The sequence below is a fragment of the Manis javanica genome, chromosome 1 (assembly GCF_040802235.1).
Source record: "Manis javanica isolate MJ-LG chromosome 1, MJ_LKY, whole genome shotgun sequence".
NCBI lineage: Eukaryota > Metazoa > Chordata > Mammalia > Pholidota > Manidae > Manis > Manis javanica.
Window position 1 is genome coordinate 169160335 of NC_133156.1, and position 21636 is coordinate 169181970.

Consider the following 21636-nt stretch of genomic DNA (forward strand, 5'->3'; position numbering starts at 1 on the left):
GCACCCCCAGCGTGGTATCACGTGTTCCCTTCTCTGTCCCCGTCGCTGGGGTGTCCCTTCACCCTGGGGACCTGTAGAACTGGAATCGGTGCCCAGGACAGCGGCCCTCCGAGACACAGGACACGAGCCGCAAACCCCACCGCACCCAGGCTCCGCTGCACAGCCGCGAGGAGGGCCGTGAAAGAGGCTGACTAACTTGCAGAGAGGAGATCCTGGTTCACTGCTCTGTCCCTGGGCACATGGAAGAACATTCCAGAGGGACAATTCACCTCATTTCTGAGGCATGGAGGAAGTAGCTCATTCCTCTCCTTCCCGCTGAACTGAGAAGGTGTAAGCCATCCTGCCAAATCCTCTCACCCCCTTCATTCCGCCCCCACCAAAAGAGGGAGGCGGGAGGAGCTGCGGGATGAGGAGCAAGGAAAGGTAAAGCCCTGGCTTCTCGGTCTCCTTTTCTTTCCTTCCCAGGCTCCACCTTTTCTGCCTTCCCGCCTCCAGGTCCTCACCTCCCCTCCTCCCCTTCCCAGAGGAGAAAACACCCATAAATGGGTCACCGCGAGAGCTCTTCCGCCGCTCTCAGGCTCGGGTGGTTAGCGGGTGGAAACGGGCGCCCTCCCCTCTCGCAGTGTTTCCGTGGCTGCCCCCTTGGGCTTCCACAGCTCACCCCACAGGTACCCGAAGAACTCTTCAGATCCCCTGGGAAAGTTGCACAGGGGGTCTTCCCACTGTCAAGGTCACAGTTTATGTAACATGAGAGTGAAAAGCTTGATGAAGTGAGGTTACTTCACGGATCCTCAGCCAGGGCCCAAATAAAGAATTAACCGTCTTGTGTAAGAAGAAAACTTTCCACTGACTTTTTAAAGTTTCTGTTTTGGGTAAACTGTTTTAAGACAACAAATTGTCTCACAAACTCCCACACCAAAAAAAAAAGAAGAAGAAGAAGAAAGAAATGAGGCTTTGATCGGTTTATTTTGCCTCCTGGCAGTTTTTTGCCAGAGCCTTCACTGCAAATACAATATGACTCAGGACAGCTGTGAACAAAAAGAAGCACTGAAGCCTCATTTTGGTTGTTGAAATTAGTAGTGCACAATTGGTTGGAAAGAAATCAGGTGCTCTACACACCAGCAAAATTTGTATTTTCAGCGATGTGAGTTCTGGAAGTCAGGGGCATTATCTGATGTGTGGAAGTTACTTAAACACTGTTGACACTCAAGAGAGCAGTGGGCAAGAATGCAAACAGGCACTTGGCAGAAGAGGTAAGCTGAATGGCTCACTTTGTGACAACAGGCTCTCTCAGCCTTAAGTAGGGAGATGCAAGTTTAAACAATGAGATACCCACTCATACCTATCAGTCTGGCAGAATTAAAAAGAACCACAAAACCAAGAATTATAAAGCATGCGTGGTATATGGTGACTCACAGCCGCTGTATGTTCTGGAACCATCACTTTGGAGACAAATTTGCCAATAGCTGTGGGGGCTGAAGAAAAGCATATGCTTCAAGTCACACGTCTCAAAGTCAACATCCTCCTTAAGTCATTCCTCTTCCAAGTCAATACCTAGAGAAATCTTGTATGTGGACTCTACGGAAAATGTACAAGGATGTTCACTGTAGCATTGTTTATAATGGCAAAAACTGGCAACAACCTAAATGTCCTTCAAAAGAGTAATGGATTAATAAATCAAGAGTTGTCATCAAATCTTACTGCTCTTGAATTCCCACAAAATATGAAAGACTGTATTTCTCCACTCATTTAAAGAAAGTTTTTATTGTGGTAAAATGCACATAACAGTATTTTCCATCTTCACCATTTTTAACTGTACAGTTCAGTGGTATTAAGTACATTCATATTATGCAACCATCACCACCATTCATCTTTGGAACTCTTTTCTTGCAAAACTGTAACTATATATCCATTGAGCCCCATTCCCCTACCCCCAGCCCATGCGAACTCCATTCGATGTCCTGCCTCTATGATTTTGACTATTCTGTGTACTTCATGTTAAGTGGAATCATAAAGTACTTGTCTTTTTGTGGCTGGCTTATTTCACTTAACATAAGGAAGGTCCTCATAGTTCAGCCATGTTGTGGTATATGTCAGAATTCCCTTCCTTTTTAAGGCTGAATAATATTCCATTGTATGGATATATTAACATTTATTTATCCATTTTATCCCTCTATGGACACCAGGGTTACTTCCCTGTTTTAGCTATCGTGAGTAATGCTATTACTCAGTTTTAACTTGTCATCAAACATTTATAATCATAAATAATTGTAAAGTGTATAAATTTCAATTTGTTGTAAATATATATTGAATATTTTAAATAAAACCTTTATATCACTCTTCTGTTTCTAATAGAATAAAAATAAATTATATTATCAATTTTATTTCTACCATCACCTGTTTTAAAAAAATACAAGAATAAGTTCTTATTTAACTTTTGGAAATTTTTTATCATTCCTTTATCTCCTTGAAACTATGAATTCTATCCTTCCTCCACAGAAGCTTACTCTAATGTAATATGGTCTTGTGCTTGAAGATCTTTTATTGATCATACTTCTTTGCCAAAAAGGCATATAAATTGAAATTTTAATTCCTTGTAACCATAAATTTTAGGTATTAAACATTTATCTAGGTTATGCCATCATTACAGCTATTAGTAGTGCACAATTGTTCAAAAATATCATAAACTGTAAATATTGAAAATTAAGTATTAAAAACAAAAAAATAACTTTTGGTGATATTGTACTGTAGTTATAGAAAATGTTACCATGGGGGAAGCTGGGTGAAGAGTATAGGGGATCTCTGTTGTTATTTCTCATAACAGCAATGCTATTCTACAATTATCTCAAAATACGTTTTATTGCAAAGTAACTTTAAGGAGAAATTCAACCCCTACTGAGATGGATAGGGCCTGATTAATTAACCTATATGATAATATTACTGATTACTAGAATGAGACATGGCTCAGCATCAATTATTTTCCTATTTTCTTGTTTTAGTTTTTCATACAAGATAAGCACTGAGAAATCTTGATCCCCTGAATAGTTGATTTTGTTAGAGCAGAGCCACTCAATTTTTTAACACAAGTTCCAACTTTTTTTTTGACAAAAAACAAAACAAAACAAAACCAATAGTGATCTATCATCAAAAGGTAATTTTAATGATCTGTAAATTGCTGTATTAATTTGTTAGTAATTGCTGTAACAAAGTATCACAAACTAGATGGCTTAACAACAGAAATGTATTGTCCTATGCCTTCCGAGGGCTATTAGGAAGAGTCTGTCCCATACCTCTCCCTCACTTCTGGTGGGTTGCCAGCCCTCTTTGGGGCTCCTTGGCTTATAGAGGAGTCACCCCCAATCTCTGCCTTTATTTTCACAGGATAGTCTTTGTGGGTGTGAATTTCTCCTTTTCATAAAGACACCAGTATATTGGATTAGGACCCACCCTAATCTCATTTAACTGGAAAGACTCCCTATTTCCAAATAAGGTCACATTCTGAAGTACCGGGGATTAGGATTTCAACATATGAACATATACATTCAACATATACAGTTGAATTCAACAATTCAGCCTGTAACAGTTGCTAACGCTAGTAGGTCTTCTCTCAGTTGTGTTGAAAGTAAAGACTTGGGAGCCATTGACCTGCATGTGGACAGTCATCACCTGTAAAGTCACTCACTTCTACTTTCTGGAAGCCCACTAAACTAGGCTTCACCAAAGCCTCTTCAGTAGCTGTCAGCAGCACTGTTCCTCTCTCCCAGAATTGCCTACATGGATAAGCTTAGAAAGGGTTGGGGAAACAGAAATATTTTTAATTTTAGAACAAATTAACCCCAAACAACATTAAATGATTTTATTTGAACATAGGCTTTAAACTTTGTTTTCACCAAAACTTTGGCACTAGAGATTTACTTCATTTGGTTCATGGAAAATAAAAATACTGCCAACTAACCTCCTTGGCAAAGCCAGTCTTCAAGGTGAAACCAATTAGCAAGTCAGACTTTCTGTTAAAAATAGAAAAGAAGTCTGATTACTTTTGCAATTGAACTGGTTACCGTGTGTCCCATAACAACTGTCCTGCTTCTGAATTCCAGCTCTACACTAGAGAGGTGGGTGGGGTGATGAGCCCAGGAGTCTACCAGGAGGTGCTCCGCCTCCAGCATTTCTCCCAGATGTCCTCTCTGCCAGGATCTCAGGGACTCTCCTCAGGAGAATGCATTGAATTCCTAAGGGAATGGACATGGAATGAAAAATGTCTAGGTGTTTCTCTTTGATGGCTGCCCCTAGAGGTTGCACCTCCAGGGAACTGCATTGCAGAGAGGTACAGGATTTGCAAGGTCTGCCTTTGTGTTTTAAAGTGGGAAAGGAGCAATTGTGGAAGGAGTGGGGAAGGAGAATCAGCACAAAGATTAGACACAGGCATCTGTTCTTGGGCACATCTGCCTTGGGAAAAGGACCACTGGGAGTTGAGGATTTGGAAAATGAGCCCCTTAAAATTATGAGTATATTGCCAGGGGCAGTCCCTATGTCCCCACAAGGGTATGAATACTTTGAGGGCCACTGAACTGTGGTATAGTCACAAGATAATACGACTACGTGGCATTTAAAATAAAGGAGCTAAATCTATATGTATTGACATAACTGTAACTCAAAGACATACAATATAATATTTCGGTATATTGGAACATTCTCAAAAATAATATTATATACAGTTGATATATGCATAGAGTAAAGTCATTAAAACAGAGAGACAAGTTGAAAGTAATAGGATGGAAACAGAAAGTAAGAAAGCTGGAGTGGCCATATGAATATCAAACTAGACTCCAAAACAAAGCATTATCAGAGATAAAGTGAGACATTTCATAATGATAAAAGGATCAATTCATCAAGAAGACAGAATAACCTTAAATGTGAACACACCCAATAACAAAGCTTCAGAATACATGCAGCAAAAAAATGCACAGAATTAACGGGAGAAATGGACAAATTCACAATCATAGTTAGAAATTTAACATCCTTCTTTCATAATTAATGGACAAAACCCACATTTTGCTTCTGGAGAGGAGGCAAGAGACTTGGGAGGGTACAATTGTGTCTGTAACATTCATCTGAAGCAAATATGACAATATGCTAACCCTGGTTCTGAGGGGTGTTTTCTGAGAAGCATATGGGTGTTTTATATTATGTGCTATATTTCACTGTGTTAATATGTGAATGAAGTCCAGACGTCAACATCACCTCATCCAATATCACTCCCACAGCTCCCCACACCCCCACCATCCACCCTCCCTCCTTATCTGTGAGTCTTCCTCATCTCTTCTTTGACAGATGACAGTCATGTGGCAAAAGGTGTCCTTATATGGTCAGGCACAGGACATAGGTTTGCAATCGCTTCCTGTCACAGGTGTGCAGTCCCATGCCCTCCCCATCGAACTTACAGCCCAAACCTGTGGCAGCCACCTCTCCCAGGAGGCCTTTCCCTCTTCTCAAGCCCCATCCTGAAGTTCCTTTACCACCAGGGTCCTGGGCCTTGTGTTCCTCCCTCTCCTTAACTGCAGGCCTTCCCTAGAGGTCAGCTTCCTCCCCTGCTCCTTGTCTGCTCCTCACCTTTCCAATCACACCCACTCTCACCACTTATCACCTCATGGCAGAGGCTGCATCCCCAGCCCTGGTCCCTCTCTTGGGCACAAATCCTGGCTCTCCAGTTGCATTCTGGACACTTCTGTTTGGATGTTCTTGACATTGGAGATCTGCAGAAATTTGACCCAACCCAACTTCACAGCAAGCATGGGTCTGCACAGAGGGAGGAGGATGGCACACACCACCAGAATCAATACAAGTTGTCAACAAAACGTGTGGGTTTTTCCCTGTCATAGACAAGCTTCTTACTCTCTCTGCCTCCTGCAAGCCACAGCTGAGGATCCCTGAAACATATTTCAAGCATTGCCCAGCTTCCTTTGGCATCCTGTAGTTTTCTCTGTTCTTGACATCTTGTGGTTAACTTTAGTAAGTTCAGAGACGGATATTATGTATATATATTTTTTCCTATTTGGCACTCTGAGAGCACTTTTGACCTGAACACCTTTAATTGTGGCAAATCTTCAGCCATGATTTTTTCCAGTCCTTCTCCACAGTCCCTTTATTCTCCGCTTTTGAAATCTGGTTGAACATTTCACAGCACTGACCCAACTCCTCAACCACTTTCAAACTGCTTCTGTCTCTACCTCCCTGCCTTACAGTCTCTGTGAACTCCTCCGTGCTGCCTTCCATTTTACCAATGAATTATCCCTTCCACTATGTCCAATTTACTGTCCTAGTTTACATCTACAGCTTTCATTTCCCATATGCTCAGTATTTATCATTATTCAGTTATTTGTTTAATTTCTGCATTTTCTACACATTCTTGTTCTCTTTATTTTAAGCTCTTTTCAGATTGTTACATAATTTGCATCTCTCCTGGAGTGAAGTTGCTTCCCAATTTGAGTAAATATTCGTATGTACACCTTGAATTTGCATGTGTGTGTGTAGGCTTATCTTGAATGGGAATTTTTAGAACCTTTCCGTCTTCTAACACTTCATCCTCCTTGGTTTTGGTGGCCTTGGACTTTGCATTGGCTCCCTGTGAGCACAAGGCCTTCTCCTGCCAGCTCCAGGCTCTTGTCCAGTGGGGACACTGGGGACCAGGCAGCCCCAGCGTCTAACCTGCCCTCCCATCACTGTAGGGGAGAAGCCCCATGTGAGCTGTGACTCTGGGGGCACACGGCCTTCTTCAGCCTCTCACCAAAAGAAATCTTTCCCCAGCCCCTCTTCCAGGAGACAGCCTGGTTCCAACCTCCCACCATGGGCAAAACATATAGGGACCCAGCAAGCTGAAGGAGTCAAACCTTTGCACCAAGAGAACCTCTGAGTCCCAGACCCAAGAACAGCAATCCAGTCCCTGACTTCAGCCCTGGCTCCACCATTACACCCACCTTGCTTTTGAGTGCACCGACCTTGTTCTCTCCCACTCTCTCCTTTCACTTCCAGCTACACCATTACTAGGTGTTAAAGCATGGTATCACTGCCATCTGGACCAGAATTTGAATGTCTCATTCCAACCAACCTCTCCCCTAATTCTTATCTTATTTCCAAACCAACCATGTTGTAAAGCCTTTCCTGACCACTTCGACAGGAAATAAACTATCTCTATACCCTCTGACCTGTTATACCCTGCTTTTGCCTTTACCTTTCACAAACAATAGTTTCCTGAAAACGAAGTGTGTTCTACACCTTCTGTTATGCATTGCACTATAAACAGAGCGAGATGAGATCTCTTCCTCAAGAACCAAGGGGTGGTCGTCAAGCTGGCTGAGCAAACAAACCATTGCTGTGCCGAGTAAGTGCTGCCTCCCGGGGATGCCTGAGGTCCAGGTGACACCGTGAAGGTTGGATACCACACTGCCTGAGGGGGGGAGGGGGAAAGGGGCTGAGCCCCATAGGGAGGAGTTGCTTGAGCTGAGTCTGGAGGAAGACAAGTTCACTAAGCAGAGAGCAGAGCTGAGAACACACCAGGCTGAGGGAATTACATGCTCAGTGGCACTAAGGTGAAAAGGAGCAGGGCCCCTTTGAGAACCAGAGATGGGGATGCAAAGATGAGCAGGAGAGGTGGGAGTCGGGGCAGCAGAGCCATGCGCAGTGCCTTTACAAGCAACTTTTAGGATTACCTGATGTTCTCGTAGGGACCCTGGACAGTCCTCGTGGGTTGAGCAGTGGGTCGGCAGGATAAAATTTTCTCTGGAAAGGACCAGAAGCATTAGAAGACACCAGACTAGAAGTGGGGTTGCCAATTAGGAGACCATTGCAGAAGTTCCGGCATGAGAAGACAGCATCCCGGATGAACCTGAGGTGGAGGAAAGTGGGAGCGGCAGAAGGAAGGTAAGAATGATAGATGTTTATAATTGAGATAAAGCAAGGCGCTGACAACTCCAGACCTCAAAGGTCTTTCTAGGCCCAAACAAGCTAACTCCTTCTAAGGGGACAGTATCATTTCCATAGACCTGGTTAGGCAAGGGCAGACAGCAGGCCACTAATTCCAGGTTGTCCTTGACATCAGCCTCTTAGTCGCTGTGGCACAGAGCCCTGATTAATTTTCTATCAATGATTTTGCCTGATTACACATTCTGAATATGTCTTTAATTAATGTAATTTAAAATCATTTTACTTCATTGTTTTAAGAGCAAACACCATGAAAAAAACAAAGACCTGTTTAAATTCAGCATAGAAACCAGTTACTCTTATCCTGTCTCTCTCTGGATGCTTTTAAAAATGAGGGGCTTGCTTGATAGAGGGCATTTGTTCCCATTTCTTCACACCGCCCTGCATGAGCGCTTCAGTGTGGGGTGTGGGAGCTTACCTGGTAGTGAGGGGCAGGCCCCACCCAGCCCTCCGCACACCTGGCTCTACAGCAAGCAAGCATCCCCAGGGCTTGCACCATTGCATCTGCTCTCCAACTCTGCAGGGCGGATGCCACTGTGGTTACATTTGAAAATCCACCACTTTCTGTGAAAAATATCACTGGGGTCACAAAGCCTCTTTGGTGGGTTTGCATCTTGCTTTGGCACGCCCCTCATCCTCTGTCTTGCTCTGCACCAAGGGGCTGCCATCTGCATGGCTGCCACCTTTTCTCAGCTGCAAGGCTGGACAGCCTCCCAAGCTAGCTGCAGCTCACTTCCAGGAGTGCGAGATGGCCACTACAGACTTGGCTGTTTCCTTGACACCTCCACTCTTGTGAGTTAAGGGAAAGCACTGTCTACACAGAGATACACACACATGCACACATACACACACATGCACATATGGATGCATCTGTATATTAGAGATCTACTGTTGTGAACCACAGTCACAGTCATCATTACAAAAGGTTTGTCTTCTCTAACCTCTCTCACCTTCCATCTGAAAATGTTACATGTACCGGTACAAGTCTTCAGTGTTACAAATAATATTGAATCTACTAGAGCCTTGCTAATAACTGTAAAAATTGCTTGAGGAACTGCTTGAATGTCCATTAATAGGAAAACTAAATTATGGAAACCATATAAAACACACCCATTTAGAAGAGTGGGGTAGATTTACATGTGCTGACATGAAAAACTTTCCTTCTATGGTTAGATAACAAAGATAAAGTTGCAAAAAATGTATGCATAGTACAACCCCATGTGTGCAAAATGATGTATAAACATCTGTTCATGCACAGATATCTGAGGGACACACTCAACTGTAACACTGGTTTTCAGGATGGATGGATGATGGTCTGTAGAGTTGAGTCAGGGTAATTTCCCTGTATTATTTTTTGCATTGTCTGAAGATTTTTCAAGGATATATAACTCTTATAATTTAACAGACCCTTTAACAAATATTTCTAAATATAAAACGCTTAATGTTCCATGTTACAGTAAGCACCTTGAATGCTTTGAGAAGGGGAGTGTGTCACATTGAAATCAAAGCAATAAAAAAAAAGCCCATCCAGCACTTAAGCTGGGACCTCATAGGGGGAGTGCAGTTCCTGAAAACACAGCTCAGCCCAAGCTGTGATGTGACATCCTCACTGAGCAGACCTCCCAAGTGGGGCAGACATAGGAAGCAGATAATGCCATGTGGCTTGACTCTAGAATCAAGCAGTAGCAGTGGGAGGCACACCCATTCTGGGATTCAAAAGTGGGAAGAACCCGGAACCACGAAGAAATGGGAGAAGGGCACCCACCATGGCTGGAAGTTTTCAGCACAGCAATAGGCAAAAAGAAGGGGACACTTGTGTGCCAGGGTCAGAGAGGGAAAATTGCCTCTACCCAAGCATTAACCCAGGCTACATGCATGTCCCTAGCCCCACCCCCAAAGCCAGGGAGACACAGAAATGAGGTCCAGTCCCACAGCACTGGAGCTGGCCGCGAAGGCTTTCACACATGGCATTTCAAGCAAAGGCAAGAGGAGCCCCGAGCTGAGATAACCTCAGACCCTGTGAGAATGCAGCTGTGGGGCCTGGGCAGAGGCTGGAGCAGGCAGCTCCCCAGGGTGTTGAGCCAAGCCAGGCTGAGCTTCCATCCAGTCCTGGGAGTCATGGGACCACAGGAGTGACCGTCAGATCCCCCTTAACAGAATAATCATCACAGCAGGGTGGCTGGAGGACTGGCCAGAAGAGGGACTAGAGTGGAGGCTGTCGATGGCCCCAAGAAAGAGTGCGGCTGGTAAGGGAGGCTTAGCAGTAGGAGAAAGGCCCACCGGTGTGGTGGGCAGGGGATGCGGCCCAGAACAAAGCCTGGGTGGCCGCTGCCCGGTGGGAGTCTCCTCAGTGGAAGGGAGAAGGTCCTTCCTCAGGGAATACCTGGACTATCCTCACCCACGCTTCTTGACGTTATCTCTAATCTCTTTGCCCCTTCTCTATCACCCCACAAGAGAGCCCTTTCCAAGGGTCATTTCCAAACCCCTTTCCTCCTCCTCAAATCCGCAGTTCCCATCCGCCCCAAACGCCCGCAAGGCTGCCTAGACAGCCTCCATTCACCGACCCCAGCCCCCTCACTGGGCTGGAAGGTGCCAACCGCGGAAGGGAGGGCCACTGTCTCCTCGGAGGGGCTTCGGGTGACATCACATCCTCCGAACGCGAAGTCGGGCTAGGCGGCCTGCCCAAGGGCGCAGCTTCCCGCCCGGCGCCCCGCAGCTCCCGCACGCAGCCGCCGGCGGCCGGGCTCCGAGCCGCGCCGCGGGGGGCAAGCCATGGCCTCGCGGGCGACCGCCCTGCTCCTGCCGCTGGCCCTGCTGCTCCGTGAGTTTGCGACCCTCGGGGAGGGGGGCGGCGCCGGCGGGGGGCGCGGGGCCCGGGCTCAGCCTGGCTGCCTCCCTCCGCAGACCCCGCCGCGACCCGCGCGCAGAGCCAGTTTCGGATGTCGCCGCCCGAGGTGCGCAAGCCTCTAGACGCGAAGGTGGAGCTGCGCTGCGAGGTGCTGCTGAGGAACCCGGCGTCGGGCTGCACGTGGCTCTACCAGGACCCGGGAGCCAAGGCCAGCCCGGTCTTCCTGATGTACCTCTCCAAAAGCCGGACCACGACGGCCGACGGGCTGGACAGCAGCCTGATCTCCGGCAAGAGGATCGGGAACACCCTCTTCAGCCTCACCCTGCACCGCTTCCGCGAGAAGGACCAAGGCTACTATTTCTGCTTGGTCTTGAGCAACTCGATACTGTACTTCAGCCCCTTCGTGCCGGTCCTCCTGCCAGGTCGGGGCGGGTGTGGTGCTCACCTCTGAACCCGTTTCTCACACGGACGCCCCGCTTTCCAGCCTCCTAGGGCGCTTGCGGGCCCACTTAGATATTGTTCCCATTTCACAGACGAGAAAACTGAGGCTAAGGACTGGCTGGGTTAGGGACTGAAGATAGCTTTTTAGGTCTGGCCCATCTGGGCTCGAGTTCGGGCGCTCGTGTGGTGCTGGGCAAGTTACTTAAATTCTCTGAGCTTCCGTTTGCGCTTCAGTAGAATGGGAATATCAGCCCAAGCCCACAGCGCTGCCGGGTGAGCCCGGAGCGAGGCTGGGCGGCGGGGATTTGGGGGGTTCCGGCGCCATCCCGGGAGGCCCCACCCCACGTCCAGCCCCAAGTGCAGAGTTCGGCGCGGGCAGCGACCTATGGCTCCTCCAGGGGAAAGGCGGGGAACGGTGCGGAGGGTTCTCACGAGAGGCCGAACCCGGTTCCAACTACACTCTGTTGCTCCTGCAGCGAAACCCACCACGGCGCCGGCGCCACGATCACCCACGCCCGCGGCCACCAGCGCGTCGCAGTCCGTGTCCCTGCGTCCTGAGAGGTGCCGGCCCGGGGCGGGCAGCGCAGGTCGGGGCACAGGGTCCCGGGGTGCGGGTGGGCCGTGGGGGGTGCGGACTGCGGAGAGCCCCTGTCAGGGCAGCCCTGATCCTGGAGGTAGAGCCTTCGGATGTCCAGGGAACGGGGACACCGAGACCGGGAACCGGGAGCCGTGCCTGGGCCGGCGGGGTGGTGGGGGAACTCGGCCAGCCCCGAAATGTCGTCTCTGGTGTCTGCAGTGGCCGAGAAGGGGCTGGACTTCGCCTGTGACATCTACATCTGGGCGCCCCTGGCTGGGACCTGCGCGGTCCTTCTCCTGTCATTGGTCATCACCGTCACCTGCAACCACAGTAAGTCCTGGGGCATCACGGCGTGGGGTGAGCAGGGGTGCTCTCCACACCCTCCCCTTGTGCTGCTTGCTCCAGGCAGTCCTTGAGGGGAGATGACGCTGAGATTTCTGGGACTCCGAGCTACACCGCAGGGCTGGGCATAGCTCATTTCCTGGAGCTACCTTGGAAAAGCCCCTTTGAGGGTTTCTTTACACTCCTTGGTGGGTGTTTAGGGAGACCGTACCCAATCCCTGAGCGGCGGCAGCGGATGTCTTCCATCCGCGAAGTCCGCAGCCAGAGCGCAGGTCCCGGTTTGTAACAGAAGCCTGCAGGGGCAGGGGCTTCTGGGGCTCTGGGACCGGTGCCCAGGCGGGCTGGGTCAAACCCATGACGGGTTGAAAAACAAAAACAAACCAGGACGGGTTGAGATTTACCCTTGGCCCCCTCCCTGCTTTGGGTCCCACGCTGGTTAGTATAGTAATCCGCATTCACCCACGTCTGTATTTGCAATGTTTTTTTAAGTTGATGAGAAGAGGGATGGAAAAGAAGCCCTCACCTGGGCTCTCAAAAGTTAAAATCCTAAAGAATAGGAAAAAGGAGGGAGAAACCATATTTGGGGACTACTGGGGGTCAGGGTGGAGGGAGAAGGCAGATAGCCAGTCACTTTACTCCTTCTTTCTCTTATCCAGAGAACCGAAGACGTGTTTGCAAATGTCCCAGGTGAGTCTCTGATAACCCCTGGGCCTGCTAACCCCTGGCAGCCCTGAGCACTGGACCCTGGCTTCCCAAACGGCAGGTGGTGGGAACCTTTCCCAGGGAGAGGCCATAGCAGTGGAGTCCTGGGGTCCGGAAGTCAGCATAGTGCCTAAGCAAAGAGTGGCGGAAGGGGAGTAACCTGGAGAAGATGGATGTCCAGGTTGGGCTAATGAGAACAGTGTGACTTGAGTAAATCTCCATCTTATTTGGTCTAGTGCTAAAAATTCTATCGGGAGGATTCCCTCACTTAATCCTAGCTCATGAAAAGACCTGGTCTCTTTATCTGGATGATTCCATCTGGGTTTTGTTGTTTTCTTAGGAAAACTTTTTGTCCTACTTGCTTGGTCTAGTTTTTTTTTGGCCCGTCTTTTATCACCTGCACCAAATGATGGCCCTGGTGCCAAATTTCCCCATGTCAGCGTAGGGCCTTGATTGGCTGCCAAGGGCTGGAACGGAAGAAAGGGGGACCAGAGGCAGGGCAAGTAGCCACCAGGCAGCTCAGGTGACCCCTCATCCAATCCCAGCCATGAGTATTCTAAAATTATCAGGAAACAAATGAGAACAAGAACACTATCAGGAAGGGAAGCCTCAGCATCCTCTCTTTCTCTGTGTTTAGGCCAAGGCAGCCCTCGGCTAACATCTCACAACTGCCCACTTTAGCCCCGCACTGTGATGAGTGTTACGCTCAGAATCCCTCTTATCCTCCGAGCAACTTCGTGTGGCAGACACCATGGCCCCATTTCACAGTGGTGAAAGCTAGGAGCTTTTGGAGGAAAATCATCGCTTATCTCTTTTCTGAAAATTCTCATTTTGAAATGAACTGAGAATAAAACTCTGCCCTAAAATACAAATCTGTACAACTAAGCATGTCTGAGAACTGACTCCACCTACCTGAGTTAACATCCTCAGTGATTGATGGAGGGTGACTCAGCTTCAGCTGAGAGGTTTTGGAGGACTGTGTGTGCAGACACGACGCTCACCATGACTTTGCCATTTAGAAGGCACTAGACCAGTACGGAATTAACACACATTTTTAGTGTAACATCAAATTTGGGTGTCAAAGGGACTTTTAGAAAAAGTAGTTCTACTTGGCTGATGGCAGTGGTTTGCGCGCATTGTCCCCTAGCCCTGTGATCCTCCCACGGACTGAGAATCCCAGCTGATGACTGGTTATCAGCCTGTTTCTCTCACCTCCACGGGGACCTTGAGAAAGGCTCCAAGAAGCTTGGACTAATGGGGCTCAGGTCCTGGCTCTACCACCCCCTGGTCATGGGGCCTTGGGCAAGCTCTCCAACCTCCCATTCCCAGTGCAGTCCCTCAGGTTGCTGCGAGGATTGAACAAGATGGCCCGTGGCAGGGTTGCTGCGGTCCTTCACCCAGTTCCACGCTGGTGCCCCAGGGGCAAGTCCTCAGAGCCTACATAGGCTGGGGGACTGGGGGAGCTCGGAGACATGGGTGGAGCTACACTGCACTGCAGGGGCTCTTGTTGCAATAATGGTCACCTGCCTCTCTTTCAGGCCCCTGGTCAGACTGGAAGGCAAGCCCAACCCCTCAGAAAGATACATCTAACTTGCTGACGGGCCCTGTGCAACAGCCACTACAAGACTTCAAACTGGGAACTCTCCTTACAAGGAGAGCAACAGACTTCCCCTTTCAGTTTTGCCAGAACATTCTATATTCATTCTCATTATTATCATTTTCGTAGGGGTGGGGTGGGAAGGGTTGCTTTATGTGTTGACTTTAATTGACATCAAAAAAGCCTATATAATGCACCGCAAGGCTTGCAATACTGTTGTTCACACATATTGGGGTCAAGGAGTGGAAAGATCAGAGCTACCACGAGCTATGTTCTCAGAAGCAGGCTACTAGAGCTGCCAGGGCCTCAGCACCCACTCCATCCAAACCTCTTTTCCACCAGTTTTGCAAAAGAAGAACAGTCCTGATGGGGAGTAGCTCTGTCAGAGTCACCGCCAGGCTCTGGGCTCTTCCTGCACACCATTCAGGCCTTTCTTCAGGAGGCCTCTCTCTTGGCAGGAGTGTTGTCTCAAACCACAAGGGAACAAGTTATTTCTTGGGTACCTGTGGTAGACCCATTACTGAGCCAGAGCCCTGAAGACAGAACCACTGCTCACAGAGTTCTATAATGTTGAAAGGTATCAGACTTTTCTGTAGTCAGGCATGAAACTGTATAGACAGTAGGGATTCTTCAAAGTGGAAAGGGTAAACCAAATTCTGGAAAATGAGTAACTCCATCCCGGAAGAAAATGACTGAGAAACCCCAGAGTGGGGACAGAATTGCTCTCCCAGCCCTTGCTTTGCAGAAGGATTCATGAAAGAGAGGCCACCCCCTTACAAACATGGTCTGAGCATCAGTGGAGCTGAACTTGAGATACCGTATTTCAACATGTTCATGGGATCACTGGCGACTCTCTACAGTTTGTGAAGACAGAACTGTCGTCGAGTAGCCAGTACAGTCCCCAGGTTCCCCTCAACCAGTAGAGGTGGGGGTGTGGCAGAAGAGACTCTGATGAGAAAGAAGCCTAAGACTCAAAACTGCTGCTCTGCACACGCATTTCCTCTCTTAAGGTGTTACACAAGAAATCTGTGCTCGTCGGAAGAAAAAACTTAGGTAAGGAAGTAAGAATCATCTATAGTCCTTTACCTCGGGTATAATCCATTGTTAATATGGTATATGTCCTTCCTGATCATTTTCTATGCATATATATAAAATACATACTTTGATTTTTTAAAAATGGGATCGCATATACTTTAATAAGTGGCCATATTGAACAAACATTCATGGCTTACTTTTTAATGACAAAACAGCATTCCATTTTGGGTTGCGCCTTCATTTATTTAGTTAAAGCCTTGGTTTCCAGTTAGGTGTAACACCGATAAAACTTAGCACACATCTGTGTTTCTTTAGATTAAGTACCTAAAGTAAAATACTGGTTGGTCCCCATTTTCACCTTGGATCCTCCGTTTTCCTATCAGTCAAAACAGACCAGCCTCTTCTTGTGTCACCTTCCTTTGTTCTTTCTCAGTAACAGATGAGTGGATGCTCCTCTCCTAATAAATCACAAAATCTTCATTCTTGTTGTCAAGAGTAACACACGCACACACACACACACAATACACAGATCACAAGTGTGCTGCTCCAAGACACCATTAAGTGAACCCACAGCACCAGGTTAAAATAGAACTTTCCCTGCCCTCCAGAAACTGCCTTCAGCAACTTGAATTTTTAAAATTAAGATACTTTAGAGAACAGAAAGCAAGAAAGAAAAAGTGTGAGAAAACAGAAGTGAAAGCTGAGGAATGTCTTCAGAGACAAAGTCTGGCTCTTGACCCCTCCTCCCTGAACTTAGCCAGCTGACCAGAACTGGGGACCCCCCAGCGCTGAGGCCCAGCTCGGAGCAGGCACCAGGCTCTGAGGCCTCCTGTGGAGGCAGGGCTGGGCTCCAGGCTGGCTCTGAGCTCTCTGGGAGGCTGAGGAGGAACATCCTGCAGTAGGCTCCCCCTCCTCATGGGAGAAACTTGTGAGATGGCTGTGGAGAACCAGTGTCAAAGAATCTGGGCCAGGGGGAAGACAAGAAGAGGGCATTCACATCACATGGGGCATTTCTTCTTGACCAGGTGGTAGGCAGCTGCGGAGTCACACTGGGGAGGCTCTGGAGAGGTTCAATACTGACTGATTTTTTTCATACCTTCTAAAGAAGGCTTTTATTTACCACAATTAAAATGGTGAACATACCAAAATACCAACATAGGAAAAGGCATCCATGAGAGTGGGCCCTGGGGACCAGGGAGAAAATAGAAAACCAATCTGTAGGCCTGAGGCCTGGAGCGTGCAGACCTAATACATACAAAAGGTAGGCTAAAAGAATTTAGGCTCAGGGCTTGCTTGGTGACCACAGACATCCAACCCTCTTGTTCTACCAATGGGAAAGGGGCACCCAACTGTTACTATTTCACTTGCCAATCTCTTTGGTTCTACATATTTTCCTATATGGAAGATGCCCACAATATATTTTTTGGGCCCTGAAAAATAGTAAGTAGAGAGATGCTTTAATATTATGCAGTAAACTTGGTATCAGTAGCTGGAATCCTGCCTCAGTGTGGTTCATTCAACAAAAACATCCTTTCGGTGGAAGGGAAAAAACAAAGAAATTTGCTAATTCTTTCTCCAACTGGTAAACTGCTCTTAAGAGAGCCCACCTTCCGTTTGGGAGACCCCTGTGACTCTTCCACAGGGAGAAGACATTTCTCAGTGGGTCAGATATCTCACTGCTTTTCTACCAGCAAGAACCTGCTTCTCCCTCCTGCCCTAGGCCTGTTTTAAGACCAGTAGCAGGCCTTCACCTGCCTCTAAAAGCAGGCTTGAGCAGTGTTTCTCCAACAAAAGGAAGTGGGGAGGCCACAATTGCCTTAGGTTAGGTTAGATTTGGAGGCTCTGAAAGCACTTCCAGGCTCTACTACTTTTTAACCATATGTTCTACATCAAGTGACTCAATGTCTTGATACCTCAGTCTCCTCATTTATAAAATGGGGTAGTAACAGTCCCTACCTCAAACCACTATTGGGAAGAGTATGTGTTTATATATCCTTTGTTTTTAAGTGCCTAAAACAGCTCCAGGAACAGTAACATAGTGAAAAAATGAACTTGTCCTCAACTTTTCAAAACTGGTGTCACTGCATTGCACTCTGAATGCAGCCACCTGTGTCTGATTGTTCCAGTCTGTTCTCACAGAGATGTACACAGTAACCATCCTCAATGGATGCACTTACAGTTTACCCAGGGGTCTCGGTGCCCCAAGGCCAGGGAGGACACCCCTTCACACACATGTCACAAGAGCTCAAGTCCCAGATATACTCAGCTCTGCACGGTCATTTGAAGCTTCCCCCAGCCTCACAACCTGAATGCACCCCCATCCCCCACCCCGTGCTGTGGATGGCTGTGCCTCTCTACTGCACAAGAGCTCTACCCGCCCACCCTTAGTGCAGTTTGATGAAGCTGGCAGAGCAGGAAAAGCACATGCTCTATCGTTATACCATCTCAGCATCTACTGAAGTCCCATCCCTTCGGGCATATTCCCTTTTCTGTTCTCCGTTAGGCTGGTCATGATCTACATATGTCATCTGTCTTACTACACTAATAATAGCTACCAGTTATTTAGCACCCACCAAGGGCCAGGTATCTCATTTAGGTGCCATCAAAACTGTGAGGTAGGAACTACTATCATTCTATTCTATAGATGAGGCAATGAAGGCATAGTAAGTTTCTATCATGTGCCCAAGATCACACAACTAGAATGTGGGGGGATCAGGATCCAAACTCAGGTCTAGTCCCACAGCCCAAACTCCTAACTGCTCTGCTATATTGACTATTTTATAGTCTGCTCATAATTTTAAAATTACACAAAACATTTAAAAATTCTCTAAATATCTATAAGCACCTCAAAACCCAAAGTACTTTTTACCTGTGTAGCCCAAGAGAGGAAAGAAAGGCCACCACCTGCTCCGAAATGAAGCAAACGGGCAAGAAGAGAACCAGAGCAGAGAGGGGCCCTGCCTGAAGTTAGGGGAGTGTTGTCTCTAACACGAGTGCCACCTGGGGCCAAGAAAGGCAGCTGGAGGAGGCTCAGTGACAACTCACTCACTCCCTACTGTCACAGGGCAAGCAGAAGGCTGCATCGATTGCCAGCGCTGGTGCTTCATCCCATCATGTGAGTGGATTTCCCGTTTCCTGGCTGAGACGTCTAAGTGTGGCAGAGACTGCAAGTTGATTTCCTAACAACCATTCCCCCCTTCTTCATTAACAGAACTGAACCCTCTTTTTATTCTAAGTGACAATGTGCCCAGCCAAGACTACATTTCCCAGACTTCCTTGCAGCTAATTACTCACTGGGGCCCTTTCCAGGAGAGACTTCAAAAGGGCTAACTCACCTGGAAGCTTGCTCTTTTCCCACTGCCTTCCTCCTGACTCCTGCCTAGAACAGTTACAATTAGACAAAGCGATGAAACTGAGGCCCATGTTAAGGCCGTGGAGAAGGACTGGAGCCTGGGTCCCTGATGGTACAAAGCCACCATACAAAGCCTAGCCTGCCCACTCTGCACGTGCCACTGACTGGTACCCACTAGCAAAGACAAAAGCCCTCAGTCCCTATTTCCTGAACCGCCTTTCAGTGCTTTCCTGACAATAATTTCCTGTGAATTCCTCTTTGTGGCTGATTAGCTCACTAATCTAAAATAACTAAAAGCAACATGGTCTGGTGCTAAGAATGAAAGGAAACCTGAAACGCATTTCTAATCTGTTCAGAAGGGGAAAGCTCTTGAAATGATTAGTCTTTAACACTGACAAGTTACCTATTTCCTTTTAAGTAACTATTTTGCCTTAAAGGGGAAACAGTATCAAGGTCCTTCATCCAAATGGCAGCCCTCAGGGCGGTGGCTCAGAGCAGTCTTCAAATGGAGTGAAACGACCAGTTTTCACTGGAAATCGAAACATTACACCACCAACACAGCACAGGAGACCAATATAATTAAGGACAGTGTGGAGTTAGAGATTCACCCTTCTAGCAAGTGTAAACAATAGAAGGAAATGGGAATATATTTTAGAACACTAGAGCAAGGAAGCCCATCACTTTACAAACAAGAACGCCTTACCATTTCTCTGAATTACTCAAGATTCAGAGCACTTTGTGACAAACATCACCTTGCTCAATTTTTTCATTACATTTCTCACTCTCAGATTATCCTCATCCCCACTAAAAGTAGAGACCAAGTTTGTCTTGTTCACCATTCTCTCCCCAGGACCTACAATGCTCAACAAATACACTCACTCCCCTTAATTACCTAGTCTACTGGCCTCCCTGGCTCTACTTCATTTCCATCCCAACCCACTTCATCCCACTGCAGCCAGAGTGGGCCTTAAAAACATTTAATTTACTGCATCTTCCTCTTCTCTTCCCTCCCAGAATCCTCCAGTAGTTAGGTAACTGGTGAGAACATCACTAAAGGGTCTTGGCACTCTGCTTTTCTGTATCCCCCAGAAGTCCATAGGTTCCAGGAAGCCAAGAACCGTTTCTTTTCAGTACCAGGCACTTAAAAAAAAAATCCCATGATGTATGACTGAAGAGGCCGTATCACTGCAGGTTAAATGTTTTATACATTGAACACACACATCTGTTTACTGAATAAAGGATTCCATTGCCAAGCCACTATTTAGAATGAAGCACTGCGCTTTTCTAAGCTGGAAGGAAGCCTAAATTCAGAAACTCAAGAATTCCCCTGGCACACATAAGTTCTTGCATAGACAATCCTTATCAATGTTTAGGCATATAACATTTGCACCGGAGTGTAAGAAACACTCCACTGCAAGGAAAAGCTTTTTTTTGGAAAAAGAAAAAGTAAAATACTTCCTGTCACACATATATTGACAGATTTCAAAGTAGCTTTGTGAATGGATCATATCATCATCGTCCCTTAACACAAGGTTTTTTAAACTGTGGATCTTGACCCATCAGCAGTCATGAAATCAATTTAGAGGTCTGATGAGGATTAAACAAATAACGGGAACTAGAAAATACCAAAGTGCATTACACACAGTATTAGTCTTGTAAAACTGTCAGAACTCTAAACTTTGCATATACAGGGTTATATGAAATTTCTTACTGGGTGCTAGAAAAAAAAGTTGGGAAACTGTGTCCTCTGGGAAGTGACATTTCTGTTTGCTGGGATTATTATTAAGTTTCTCAGCTGGAGGCTGAGGGGCATATCAAGCTGTTTTGTCTAAAGGTGCATTTTCAGTCTTTATTTTGCTAGTATAAAATCCATTATTTCACATCTTTGGTGCCCCCTAGCCCATTTTGGTGAGGAGAGGGTGAAAAATGCATTTCGCCATGCTGCAAATGCCAACACTTCAATTACCTGGATGCTTTTTAAAATAATGGTAGTAAAACAGAGTTGAGCCCAGTAAATTTAACTTTTCTTGATTACTCAGAAATGGCATGAAGTAAAACAGGAAGCATCCATGAGGCTCCTTGTATGGGAAGCCAGTTTTCTCAGGTGTGCAGATTCTGATTAAGTAGATCTGGGCCAAGGCCTGAGATCCTGAATTTCTCCAAGCTCTCAAGTAATGCCAATGCTGCCTGAGGCCATACTTTTGAGTCCTAGACAGCCCCCAGGGCTGCAGGCAGGCCTCCTCTGTACCATACACCTGGGGCCACAAGCTCCAAATGCAACTGGGTGGGACCCACAGATTCCCACAGGTAGGAATCATTTGAAAACCTCAGAAAAGAATGAGTCTAAAAAAATTTACAGAAGCAGCACAAATAGATTCTTAGCCTCTACCACTGTAGCTCATCAAGTAGGACAGGCAATTCAACCTGTTCCTGGCAAAGCTGTGTGTACAGGCCCCACTCCACCAGTAGCCTGGGGAGAACTGTTTCAGGGCTCCTCTTCCCGGTCACACTCTCTCCCTCTGGTCATCCATCTACAGGACAAGTGGGAGGGTGCAGGAGCTGGCAACACTAACACAATCCCCTCAGAAGCTGGAGACAGTGCCAACCACCTCCTCTTTTCACATTGCTAGCGGCACAGAAACAGGACGAGATGGTGACAAAGATATTAAATTCTTTAGATGCAGATGCTGAGCAAATGGAAGATAGCAATTTTTTCTTCTCACAGTTGAGACCTTTGTACCCCCTCCCTCATGCCTCTGTCACCT

At 47.0% G+C, this 21636-nt stretch overlaps 1 protein-coding gene and 1 long non-coding RNA gene across 3 annotated transcripts; one reads left to right on the top strand and one right to left on the bottom strand.

Annotated features, from left to right (window-relative positions):
• Positions 1–114: 114 nt before the first annotated feature.
• Positions 115–10467, bottom strand: LOC108404577 (uncharacterized). Its single transcript, XR_001854955.3, has 3 exons — positions 7707–10467; positions 3956–4007; positions 115–3783 (listed from the first exon to the last, which is right to left on the bottom strand). It is a non-coding gene; the product is annotated as an uncharacterized lncRNA (long non-coding RNA).
• Positions 10468–10641: 174 nt separating this feature from the next.
• Positions 10642–17024, top strand: CD8A (CD8 subunit alpha). Of its 2 annotated transcripts, none has more exons than XM_037012121.2 (6): positions 10642–10798; positions 10882–11247; positions 11743–11853; positions 12063–12173; positions 12842–12872; positions 14426–17024. In XM_037012121.2, the coding sequence occupies exons 1-6, from the start codon at positions 10750–10752 to the stop codon at positions 14475–14477; spliced, it is 720 nt and encodes a 239-aa protein (XP_036868016.2). In that variant the 5' UTR covers positions 10642–10749; the 3' UTR covers positions 14478–17024. The 2 variants fall into 2 exon arrangements, with proteins under 2 accessions (XP_036868016.2, XP_036868015.2); XM_037012120.2 differs by lacking the exon at positions 14426–17024 and adding an exon at positions 13525–13775.
• Positions 17025–21636: the final 4612 nt, after the last annotated feature.

Excerpts from the sequence above, each read along its gene's own strand:
- CD8A (XM_037012120.2), top strand. The coding sequence starts at position 10,750 with ATGGCCTCGCGGGCGACCGCCCTGCTCCTGCCGCTGGCCCTGCTGCTC. Across the intron at positions 10,799-10,881 it reads GCCGCTGGCCCTGCTGCTCC|ACCCCGCCGCGACCCGCGCG; the intron begins GTGAGTTTGCGA and ends CTCCCTCCGCAG. Across the intron at positions 12,873-13,524 it reads CGTGTTTGCAAATGTCCCAG|GCCAAGGCAGCCCTCGGCTA; the intron begins GTGAGTCTCTGA and ends CTCTGTGTTTAG.